The sequence below is a fragment of the Lagenorhynchus albirostris genome, chromosome 2, assembly GCF_949774975.1.
Source record: "Lagenorhynchus albirostris chromosome 2, mLagAlb1.1, whole genome shotgun sequence".
Lineage (NCBI taxonomy): Eukaryota > Metazoa > Chordata > Mammalia > Artiodactyla > Delphinidae > Lagenorhynchus > Lagenorhynchus albirostris.
The window spans coordinates 68,633,534-68,646,034 of record NC_083096.1 but is presented as its reverse complement, the minus strand read 5'-3'; the positions used below and the strand labels follow the sequence as shown (position 1 = coordinate 68,646,034).

The window sequence follows — 12,501 nt, the reverse complement described above, 5'->3', positions numbered from 1 at the left end:
TGGGGTCTGTAGCAAGCAAGATAAAAAAAATTTTAAAGATGTTTTTCACTTGTCATTCTTCCGTGGCCTGTCTTGATTGGGGATACCCAGAGGGAGGGAGGAATGTAGTAGAGACCTGATAGCGATGTTGTCTATGCGCCCCCTCTGTTCTCTAGTGTCCCTTTTCCATGTCGTTGCTGTCACCACCCCCAGCTCTGGGATCCTCTGTCCTCTCTTAATGACCTCTTTGCTTTTTTCATCTGCCTAACCTCTGTCACCAGATGTTTTTGTTGTTTTACGTTAGTTTCTGTTTTTTTGGTTTGGGGTATATTTTTTTACATTTCTCTTTGGAAATAATTTCAAACTTATATAAAGCTGCAAAAATAAAATTTGAACAGGGAACATCCACGTAACCTGCATCTAGATTTTCCTATTGTTAACATGTTACTCCATTTGTCTTATCAATTCCCTCCCTCCCTCTCTGCCTCTATGTGTGTATACATTTTTTTGCTGGGATATTTGAAGGTAAATTACAAACATAATGTCCCTTTGTGACTAAATACTTCCATATGTACGTCCTAAGAATAGGGACCAAATACTGTTTTAAATGGTGCTGTCTGTTTTTAGCAAATGACTAAAACATAAATGGGTGACTTAGCACCATTTTGCTCATTATAAGCAATTTGGTAGTAAGGCTATGTACTGAGTGGCGAGGTAGCCTCTTCTCTTTGCTTCCCTTCTGTCATGTAACAACCTGGCCAGCCTGCTAGCTAGAGGGTTGAAAGATGAGCTTGAAGGTGCCCCATTCTAGATCATCATGACTAGATGCATACAGGGCTTTAGATCTAAAGGTGGGTATGTTTGTGCTGGATGGGAAAGGTCTGGCCCAGCCCATAGTAGCAGTGGGCTCCCCTCGCAGTGTGTGGAGCAAGTGTGAGTTAGCATGTGCATGTGAGATCCCAGAGTTGTCTTCCCACCCGTGTTTATTCACAGTACTTAAACATTTGCAGGACAGTGCGGAGAATGAGATCTCATGGACCTCCTTCATAGCCTGGTTTGGAACGTTAGAACGTGATAGGATGTAACTTGACGCCGTGTACCTTGGCAACTTTGAGGGTATTGGCAGTCTCACTTGGCCGTCATGGTGTAGAGAAGGATCGTGGGTCTGGGAGTCAGTCTATGTGAGTTCTAACCCCTGCTCTGCCGTTACCTCCCTGTGCGGTATTAGGCAGACCTCTCTGCCACCTGCCTTTCCCATTTTGTTGATTTAGACGGTTGGAGTGGATGAATGAACGTCTTTCCAGTCGAAAATCTAGGGATTCACATGTTGGAAACGAGACAGCAAAAAAACGAGTGACGTACACAGGATCCAGAAGACTTAGAATTTCATGTTGCCTTGGCCCATTGCATTCCTCCCACTGCCAGCTAGGAACTTCAGATATACTTAATGTAAAGGGGCCTCAGAACATTGGGGGAAATACAGGAGGCTGCACCAGCACCTGTTTGTAGAATTTTTAAAATACGGCTCTGTTTTGGTTTATTAAAAAGCATACGGGAACCTGGTCATCCAGGTCTGTTACACTCCTCATAGCAGGACCCCTGTCTTGCGTGCTATATCCTCTTGGTGGGCTGTTGCTGGTGACCCAGACGGGAGGTGACACTCCCATAGTGGTCGGTCACTACATAAAATGTGTCTCTCTCTCTCGTTTGTTTCCCGCCTGCTTTCTGAGCCCCTTTCTCGGACAGGTAAGATACTGTCTTTCTTTTGGATGACTTTGGCCCCAGATGCTCCCCTCTGCTTGGCTATGTGCATGCTGGGGGGTGCTGTTAGGAGGGCCAGCTGGTTGGGATCCAGTCACCTTTCTTTCTGCCATCACCATTATTTTCTGAACCACCAAGCCTCCCGTCCTGACAGAGTGTGGGTTCATTAGTGCCTCCAGCAGGAAAGGGGCTCGCTGCACATCCCTCAGATGTAAAGATGAAGGGAGCCCCAGCCAGAGTCCTGCTTTGGAGAGAAGGGCAGTTTTTCCCGGCCTGACCTCAAGAGCCCCCGTGGACCGCTCCCGGAGGAGGGGGTTTTGAGTGTCTTTTGTAAATGGAAGAAGGCTTGGGGAATAGCTTTTCTACAATGTTAGCCCATAATGCAGTCAGTTTTAAGTATTCATATCAAAAGTCAATTCAATGAATTTATTAAATGCCTACTGTTGTGCAAGGCCCTATGCTGAGCATTATAGACAAAAAATGTCACTTAAGATGCTTCTTCCCATCAAGGGACTTATTTTATTATTAAAGACAAGATGTATTTACCAGAAGACTTAAGAGAATTATGAAGAGAGTATATGATGAGCTATCTTTAAATTACTTAAGAATTCAGTGTATACATCCTGGAGGGTAGAGAAACAAGAAGTACAGGAAATTAAAATGGTGCTTAATCCAAAAGTTATTTATGTTTCTTAGAATGTGTTTCTTCAATAATTATGATCAAAGGGGCTCACAATTTACAAGTCACTTTGCCAGGTGTTTTTGGTACTTACACTTTTAGAAGTGAATGTGTCTGCTCTGAACACTCACATTAAACCAGTAAGGAAACAGCCACAGAACTGTATGAGCCCGAAAGTGGTGGGGATTGGCCCTCTTCCCTGGCATATATCTCTTGAACATTTGCTCTAGTTTCATGGTGGCCCCAATACTTTCTGGTTTGGGGGGAAATCATTAAATGCTTTAGTTTCCAAAGGCTTCTCTGCTAGTTTGCAGAGTTCATGATTAAAGAAAAATTAGAAGGATATGGGACATGATAGGTAAATTATGCAAAAGTGGATGACATGGCAAGATTTATACCCTCAGGAGAAGACTCAAGAGTTGATACCCCTGTTGTGGGATGGGCCGGGATCTCCTCCTAGTGTGCTGGGTCTACGTCTGGAACCCAGCCAGCCTGAACCAGTCAGCTCTGTGCCCCGTGTCCCAGGGATGCTCTAGTCGAGTTCCCAGCATGTCCCCTGCAGTGGTGCTTTTCTTGCACGTGGGTTAGGGGCAGTTACAGAGGTGAAGACTGTGGGGTTCATCACAGGGGGAGATCTCCACTCCTTCCACAGCTTCCTCCTGCTGCCCGAAGACCCTTAGCATATGGCTTCTTGAGGTAGTTGGCTCAGAAGGCTCTGCGTAAAACCACAATAAAGAGAAATGCTCCCCAGTGCCCAGGACTCAGCAGTGCAGGGCAGAGAATTGCTTTATGCAAAAGTTCAACGGAAGGAAACGTATACCCTAACCTCAGTTACTCTTAGGAAGGCTCGGCAGGAGTAGGCACTTAGCAGAGGTATTGACAAGGAGCAGAGCCTATGCCCAAAGCGCTCTCCTCCTCTGAGACCGACAAAATATCTGGAGTAGCTGGTAAGGACAGCAACCTCAAGCCTGCTTCCAAGGCCCCAGAGCGGGTCTGGCTGCACTGAGGCCTGAGCTGGATTTCCTGGTGGGGAGAGGCTGCCTCTGTGCAAGTGTGTGGACAGCGTGGCTTAGAGCCCTGAGCTCCAGCCATTCCAACTACAGACCTCGGAGCTACTGTGGTCTCGGTCTCCACGATTCTCTATCTGCAAATGGGTTTGGCATTTCAGGATATTTATTGAGCACCTACTGTGTGCCACACCCAGGCTAGCTGTTAAAGACACAAAGATGAGTGAGACATGGCTTCTGCCCTGCAAGTGTTTACAACCCAGTGGGTCTCCTCCCAGCCCTTTGAGTTAATCTTTCCAGCCGAACAGAGATCCCTGAGAGGCAGACTGTGCACGAGGCATATTTAGGCATTTATTCCATTGCAAGGCAGGAGAAGTAGTGGCAAGAGCCCTGAGCTTTAGGTGAGAAAACCTGGGTTCTAGTTCCCACCGTGCCAGTAATTGGGCTGTGACCTCGGGCCCAGCAGTTCATTACTCTGAGCCCCGTCTTCTTCCTCTGTAAAGAGAAATCTTACCATGCCCCACCTTACTAGCTTGTGAGGATTAAGTGAGCTGGCGTTTGTCGGCTTCCTCCTGCTTCCTTGGCACCAAGTGCTTTGTCCACTTGGCGTGAGCTGGTTCTGAACCACCACTTAGCATCTCTCTGCGTGCAGCTGTCCCATTCTCCCAAGTTCCACCCCCAAGAGAAGTGAGCATGTTTCATGGAGAAAACGTGCTACACATGTGACTTTGTAGCAGGGAGCTTCCAACTCCCAGCCTCATACTTGCCATCCCTCCACCAGCTTCTACCCCAGCGCCTGAGTCAGAGAGCTCCACATGTGCTCATGGCAGTGTAAAAATGTCACATCTCATTGCTTCATCCTTGTTTGTCTTTACTTCAAAGGGCCTGGTGACCCCAAGGTAAGGGGTTAAGCCATGAGTCAAGGAGGCATGTTTAAAGGGATACGTTAGCTTTTTTGTGGCTAGAGTTCATCACTGATTAACCTGGGTGAGGCAGAACTAGAATTTCTGGTCCCACGTCCCATCAGAACAACTGGATCGGAAGGTTCAAGAGTGTCTTTGCTGCCTCCCTCTTGACTATTTCCAAAACCTCATGAAGTTACAAGTTGTGGGTGTGGTATAAGAAGAAGATCAAAAGCGATGGGGTCGAGGGGCCCCCCTCCCCTCCCCTCACCGGCTCTCTGTCTTTCCCTCTTTGTTTGTAGTCGACCACAGCATGTTTGAGAACTTGAACACGGCCCTCACTCCAAAGCTCCAGCCAAGCCGCTCCTTCCCCCACGTGTCCAGGCCCGCGGCCCCCAGCTCTGCCGCCCTGGGGTCTGTGGAGCCCGGAGGGCCTGGACTCTGGGTGGGCAGCAGCCAGCACCTCAAGAACCTGGGCAAAGCCATGGGGGCCAAAGTTAACGACTTCCTGCGGAGAAAAGAGCCCTCGAGCCTGGGCAGCGTGGGCACGATGGAGGTCAACAAGACTGCAGGGGCCCAGCTGGCCGGCGGGGCTGACGTGGATGACGGAAGGTGAGTGCATCTCTCCCTCCCGCCCTGACATCCTCACGGGTCTGGACCCACTGGAAGAGGCCTGCAGCAAACCGTAGTGTCTAGAGGGGAGAATGGCCTTGGGGTAGGGACGGAGGTTGTCATGTAAAGAACAGCTGAAGGATCGGGCCATGTTTGCGGGAGCCGGCTTCAACGCTCCCACCACGGCTGACGTTTACGGCGTACCCATCATGTCCTAGCGCCGTGCTCTGCTTCCGCTGCGTTATTTTACCGAACCCTGAAACAGCCTTCTGAGATGAAGTATATTATTTCCATTTTGCAGGTGAAGCAGGTTCAGAGAGGTAACGTGAGGAGCTTAAGGTTACAAAGTTAGTAACTGGCAGAGCTGGATTCAAACCCAGGTATTGCCAGAAGCTCCCTGGGGGGATTCTGACACCCAGCCACGCCTGAGAAGTGCTGCCCTGACTGTTGGTAGTGGAGAAGCCGGCGTCTGGTGGGACCCACCGGTCAGGGGAGAGGGGAGCCTGCTTTGGCAGCCCTCCCGTGTCCAGCCTCGTTTTAGACACCTACACTCCCCAAGTGGTGATGCGCTTTTCAGGGCTATCGTGTAGGTTCTGACGGGACGCGGTTCACCAGTGGTCCCAGTGTTAACACTTCGTGCTGTTGTGAACACCGAGTGAGGAGGTGACAGGCCCAAAGCCATTTGTGCTCAAACTGCCGAGACTCGCACGCTAAACCAAGAACGAGAGCCCAGAGCAAAAAGCACTTCCCGGGTGGGTGAGTGGAAGGTGCAGCATGGTGTCTCTCCAGCCTTATGTCAGCTCATGTCACCAACCTTATAGGTCATCCCTGCAGGAAGCATTCCCTCGGCTGGATCCCCCGCCTCCTACCACCAGGAAGCGAACCCCTCGGGCCCTGAAGACCACCCAGGACATGCTGATTTCATCGCAGCCAGTTCTAAGCAGTCTGGAGTATGGGACAGAGCTGTCACCTGGGCAGCCCCAGGACTCCCCTCCCACTGCCCAGCCCAGCCCAGCAGATGCTTCACAGCCAGAGGCCATCATGGAAATGGTGGACAGGGGCGAGGCTCTGCCCAATGGAGAGGTTTCCCTGTCGGTACCTGACCTAATCCACAAGGACAACCAGGACGAACCGAAGCTAAAGGTGACTGAGTGCCGAAGGGCCTCCTCCCCTGGCCTCATCGAGAGAAACGGCCTCAAACTCAGCCTGAGCCCCGTCAGCCTGGCTGACCCTCTGGAGGACAGCAGCCCGCCTCCTCGGGCACGGACCTCCAGCCTTGACATGGAGGGCCCTCACCCAGACCTGCTGTCCTTTGAGTAGAGCTGCTTCTGCTCCTGCTGAGACCCCCTCCCCTCTGCTCGCTTCTCCACCGTGCACCCTGGCCCTTGCCCCAGCTCCACCCTGCTGTGTGTCCTGCTTGCACAAGGCTCAGCAGAGCCAGTTCTTCCACACGGGCTGCTGCAGGGCCACAAGTCCATGTGTAGTCCTAGTTCAGGAGTACGTCCGTGGAATGGCTCCTTGGCGTGCCGGCTGCAGCCCTTGGAGACCAGGGCACCTCTGCTCTGAGTTGCCCTGGCTTCCCACTGACCTGCAAGGCCAGCAGCCCAGGATGAAGGGTGTTCTCTCTGCCTGGCTCCCACATGCTGCCTGCTCTTCTCCCTCCCATGCCCTCCTGGTTCCTTCCTTCTCCTCCCTGGGGGCCAGAGACCTCCTGCCTCCGGAGGAATCAGGCTGGATGAGGGATGACGGGTTTGGCTCGATGATGGGCCCAGGCCCAGAAAGCCGCATACCCCGAGCACAGCCCAGCCACAGCTCCTCCTGACCCCAAGACAGCACAGGCCCTTGGGTTGTTACCTCGCCTCTGCCCATGTGGATGCAAGCCGGGGGCAGTGCTTATCGGACCTGAGACCTCGGGAGGCCTTGTCGACACCCCGGGTTCACAGGGTGTGTCTCGTCTAGCCTGAGGCAGGGCACGGAGCCAGCCACCGAGGGCGCCTGCCCGGCATGGGAGTGTGGAGAGGCACTGGGCAAGGTGATGCAGCCAGCTACTCTCGGGCTCCTTGCACAGAAGAAGAGACCCGGGCTTCCCTTGCTGTGCGTGAAGACAGGGCTAGGCAGGCCCTGGCAGAAGCAGCAGAGCAAGTTCTGATTTTGTTTGGTGGAGAGGGCCCAGGAACCTGGCGTCCAGGGAGCTGGTCCCGAGAGAACCCAGAGCAGTAGTGGGGAAGGCAGTGAACATGGGATGGGGAAAGAGTAGTCGTAAGGGCTCAGAGCAGCTTTTCAGGGTTTCCACAGCGTGATGTGATGTAGTTCTAGGGTCTAGGCGTGGTAAGTGCAGGAAGCAAGGTGAGAGGTGTGAGAGGTTGGAATGTGGTAGTAACCGTGGAGCAGGCCACGCTTACGTAGGAGGCGCTCCGCTCTCGTACAGAAGGTGCTGTCTACCTGCCTGCCTCTGGGGTCTCTGTGAAGGACTGACAGTTCACACAGCCCCACTGGTTCTGCCCTGCTGGGTTAACCCACGTCTGTGTTCCTGTCTCCCACCAGAGGTCCTGTCATGCTGTTTTCCTGTGGCCAAGAGACCCTGTCAGGGGGTGATCCCAACCCCGGGGGCCTTTGCAGCAAGAAGAGAACATGCCTTTTTTTGAGCAAGGTGGCTGGGTCCCCGGGAGAAGGCTGGGAGTGGCACATCTGGCCAGAGTGGGCTGTTCGGTTCTCCTTCTGTGACTCCTGCCGCCTCCCCTTTTCTATTCTTTGTTCGGCTTCCCACTCTGGGTGCCCCAGAGCTCACTGCCCACTTCATCTCATCACCCAGTTCCTGCTCCCCAGGAACCACCCCTGCCTTATAAAATGTCCAAGCTAACTCCTGTAGACCTGGGAGCCTCGGGGGACCACCGGGATGCAGGTGCCCTTCCCGCCTCCTTGCTTCTGCAGCCGGGGGCCTTGCCGTAGCTCTCCCGCCACCTTTTCTCCTACCCTGCGTTCTCAGAGTGAAGCTTTGTCTCATCTTCCTCAGGAGGGTCCAGGCACGCCGGGCACCTTGCAGGCCGTGGTGAAGTGAGGAAGGCTGTTACTGAATTGAGTCGATCCCGACTTACTCCAGGAATATCACAAAGATGTTGATCTCTGACCCTGATGCTCAGAAGTTCTCAGGACTAGCATTTGGGGGCCCGTGAGTTTTCCCACAATGGCTTGGGGTTCTGCACAAAACACAGAGCTGGGGGCAAAGAACTAAACCCACGTGCTGGCAGCTAGCCCACTCTCATCTGTGCTTCCATCCCAGAAGCTCGGTTTGCTTCTCTGATGGGAAACTTACCAGGTTCCTGCACTCTGGGGCTACTCCTCTCCCAGAGACCAGGGTGGCTCTGGCCGGGTGTTATTGTAGCCATAGGTGCAGAGGTGGCAGGCCCGGGCTGGCTTAAGCACCCTGCTCTCTGCTCCACACCCAGCCGCTGCTGAGGTCCTGGCCCTCAGACCCAGGGTTAGCCCAGGGATCCTATCAGGCTGTCCCAGGACCGTGGCCAGGGTGGTCCCAGTGTTCCTTGGACTCGTGTCTAGTACCAAACAAGGAGCTGTGGGACCCTGCTTCAATGTCTGGGTGGCCTCTCTGTGATCTCCATCTCAGCCATCCTTCTACAGGAGGGGTGAGGCTGCTACCGGGGTGGAGGAGCTCTCTGGGGCTAAAATCAGGTCCTAGATGTGACAGAGAGTGCCTGGTGCCAGGGCTAAGTGTAGCCCAGAGGCCAGTAGGAACAGCGACTTCTATCCTGCTGAGGGCCCCGGCTCAGACCAGCTCTCTATGCAAAGCCCCACTTGACTTCCCGTGTGCATGTCAACAGCCTGACCTGCCCGTGACTGCGGCATGGCAGTCACCCCCCTGACACACCCCTCATGGTGAAGCCAACTTCTCTGGAAGCTTGGCCCAGTCTGCTCAAGGACAGGGTACTGAGGAGAAATGAAGGGTCTGTCTTCTGTGTCCACAGGAGGAAGCTGGGGCCACAGAGTTTTTTTCTCTCCCTGTTACCCACTGTCCTGTGTTCCCATATTCAGCAATAGTTTTACCCTGATAGATGCGAGGTGAGCTTCCAGAACTTGGCAGGAAGGTGGCCTATTCCCCTGCATGGAGAGAAATGTATCTGTGTTAACGAATGTGGGTGATATGAAGACATTCATGTAGTCCATCAACTTTTAAAGAACAAAGAGGTTGGCCCCCGTTTGGGGAAAGAAGAATATTACAGAGCTATTCCAAGTGTTTTCTAGAGATTTTATATTTATATTTTTAGTAATCTTCTGGTAGAAGGAAACTACACAATAAAATGATTTGGTTTGGTTTTGCTGGTTTGGTTTTTTGCTCCTGACGGATGCAGGGTGGTTGGTTTTTCTGAAGGCTGCCTTATTGAGCGGAGAGCATTGGCCTTTTGCTTTGTGAGCCTGGAAGAGTGAGACGTGAGGATGATGGGCACTGATGACAGATCTCCAGCACGAGACCTTGGGAGGAAATGATCTCTCGGGATGTGCCCTCACACCTTCCTCTAACTGGCTGGCTGCTGTGGAAGTGTCCCTCTTCCAACCAGACCTACGTCTGGTTCAGGGCATCAACATCAAAGGTGCAACCTTCCCCCTCAGAAGGAAGCAGGGAGGAAATGCGAGTGACAACCAGAGCGTCCACCTGGGGTCCACAGCCCTCTCCCATCAAGGAGGGGACAGAGCTAGGTGTGCACACAGGCACTCTTCAGAGAGGGATCAGAGCTGCCATCAGATTCGGAGTCATTAGCAATGTTGGGAAAAAACTCGAAGCTGCTGATGTAGGCACTAACCCCAGACTGGGGCAACCCAGATGCTCCTTACTGAGACAGCATGGCTTGGGGCAGCGGAAGCCCCTTTAACCCCCTTGCTGCCCCTGGTTGGTGTCAGACCAGGAGACCCAGAGGACCCCCCAGCTGAGAGTTGGCCAGACCTTTGACCTCCTCAAAAGGGACAAAGTAAAGAAGAGACAGGAAGGGGAAGGAAAAGAAGCCACACACATTTCTAAAGGGGGAAGGATGGGCCCTTTCTGCCCAGCCCTATCATTCGCCCCCACGATGTGCCAGGGGTCCCTCCCTGGGGACATCAGAAACGTCTCAGGCATGAGGCTGTCTCCAGCCTTTTCTGCATTGAATTCCACTCCTGCACTTCCTTTGTCAGAGGACGAGCACGAAGACCACGGGCACTCACACTGCTCGCTCGCTCTGGAGTGGGGAGCAGCGTGTTGTTCTGGGAAAGCAGGAGTAACACAAAACCCAATCCAGCATATCCCATGCCTGGGAAAAGGCATTGAAAGTACTTACAATAGCAACTTCTTCCTTTAAGCTAAGTCCAGTGACTATTCTTTGGGTGACCTCTCCCGTTGGATGGCTTCAGGATCAACTTCTGCAGTCATTCAGGTGTGAAATGTGCCTTTCGTATGCTTTTCTTTCCCACTATTATGCAAAGGAGTTATTTTTGGCTGAGATCAAATATGAAAAACTATAATGTAAAAATTAAAAACTTCTGAGGAAATTTTTAAGTGTGAAAAAGGATGTGAATATGTCACGTTTTTTAATGCTGTGCTCTGAGCCTTTGGTCTAGAAGCTGGGATACAAGGATGCATGTATTCAGACAACATATCCAAGCCTGTCTGTGAGCTGAGTGCTGTCTGGGGCGCAGTGGTAACACTGGTGAAGAGACACCTGGTTCTGTCTCTCACTATGCCCACGATGGGTGAGGACACCACGGAACCTGCCTTCCTGTTATGCTAACAGGCTATGTTAGCGTAGCCTGTTATGCAATGAAGTACCAAATTGGGGGGGGGGGGCGAGTAATTTCAACTAAGTGTTTTTCAGACTCTGAGCTTAATCTGCCTATAGTGGTTGCTGAAGGAAACGAACAAATCAGAGGTCATCAGGAAGCCCACTTCATTCCTAAAGTCTGTGCCTGTGCTGGTGAGGAACCCCAGCTGGGATTCAGAATTTATGGAATTAGCTAGTCTGGGACTGCACCTCAGATACTACTCCAAGCTCAGAGAATTCCTTCCTGGTCAGTTTGCTCTCGGACATCTTCCGAATCCCTTTGAAGTCTGTGACTCCTGGGAGTATTCTAGAACCGTCTGTGCTTCAACTCCCTGTCCCCTCTCTACCCACATCTCCACCACCGCAGGGCTCCCCAGATCAGCCTGCCAGCCGCTGGTTACGCCTCCTTGCCTTTGAGACTTTGGCCCTCGGGGTCCCCTGGGCTTCACTCAGCATTGCCCCTGCCAGCCAACCGCTGGGTTTGAGGTGCCCGATCTGGGGCCCCCACTGTGGCTCCCCTCTGAGTGGGAACAAGTAATTAAGTCCACACAAAGAAATGCAGCTCTCCTAGATGAAGCCCCACCTAACCCCGAACAGCTTGCAGACAACATTCAGTGTCTTTCCTCTCTCCCAAGGAAATCCACTCTGGAAACCTTCATTTCAGTTGTCCAGAGAAAGCATCTTCAAGGACTTTGCCCCTCCAGGGTGCCCTCCTCCCTGCCGCTGTTTGCACTGGGTCGCACGATGAAAGCCCGGAGTCCCCTCCATGACTTACCACTAATGAGAAAATTCCTCCACGTTCGTATCGAGGGCCCGACCCGTGGAGACACAAATCCTCTTTGTGTCCAGCTTATCTCCAGCTGCTGCCATGATAAATAGTCCAGCTCGAGGGAGCCCAGGGAAGCTCTACCCCACGGAACGAATCCCTTGGTTACTGACCATACAGGGAAGCCAGCTTGAGGAAATATTTAAGGACAAACTCAGACACCAGGCTACTTTCTCCCTCGTGGGAGGTGCCTGAGGAATCTGTCCTTTTCGGAGCAGGAAACGCTGCCAGTTTCTCTCTCTTGGAAAAGACAAAAAAAAAAAAAAAAGGAAAAAGAAGAAAATCCCCCAAAGCAAAAGGCAGTCTCCCAACAAACTGCAACTTTTGTTTTGCGTTTTACTGTTTAACGAGTCAGTGGTTTCCAGTGCCATCTGCTTGGCCACCTTCTTCCTTAGAGCAGCAGTCCCCAACCTTTTTGGCACCAGGGACTGGTTTCGTGGAAGACAATTTTTCCACGGACCGGCGGCGGGTGGGGAATGGTTTGGGGATGATTCAAGCGCATCACGCATGTTTTCTCTTGTCCGCCATCCTACGTGCGGTTGGATTTACTCCTCACCATGTCTTCTCACAAGACTTTCAGGAATAAATGGCCAGAAATAAATAAGACTTGCTGGTAGTAGTAATGGTCCAGGTATGTTAGATTTTTAGACTGAGGCGCTTGATAGAAACTTATTAGAAAAATAGGTGCGGGTCAACGCTTGTCTAATTGTTTTTAATCTATTTCCTTCTAACACATTCCTCCTATTCAGTGGTTTTTAAACAGCCATGCAGTTTTCGTCTAGACGAGCCTGATTTTGATATTCCATTTATCCCAACTGAAGCCTGGCTAAATGGACGAAAGGTTTAAAAGGCCCACATTACCTTTTTACTCTTTCTCTGCTAGAGAAATTTCATCTCTGCTCTGCTTAACAAATCAGTGTTTAGGCAGTTT

General features: G+C 51.8%; 1 protein-coding gene across 3 annotated transcripts in view; it reads left to right on the top strand.

Moving 5' to 3' along the window:
• LOC132515877 (carboxyl-terminal PDZ ligand of neuronal nitric oxide synthase protein-like) overlaps window positions 1-9,268 on the top strand; it is a 306,848-nt gene extending 297,580 nt beyond the window's left edge. Inside the window, exons 11-13 of one of the 3 annotated variants that reach the window (XM_060142236.1) lie at window positions 4,631-4,940; window positions 5,762-6,083; window positions 7,954-9,268. In XM_060142236.1, coding sequence (XP_059998219.1) covers window positions 4,631-4,940; window positions 5,762-6,083; window positions 7,954-7,998 — 677 coding nt within the window. In that variant the 3' untranslated portion in view covers window positions 7,999-9,268. Of the gene's footprint in view, window positions 1-4,630; window positions 4,941-5,761 lie in introns of all 3 variants that reach the window. The other 2 variants (XM_060142235.1, XM_060142233.1) reach the window with 2 other exon arrangements.
• Window positions 9,269-12,501: the final 3,233 nt, after the last annotated feature.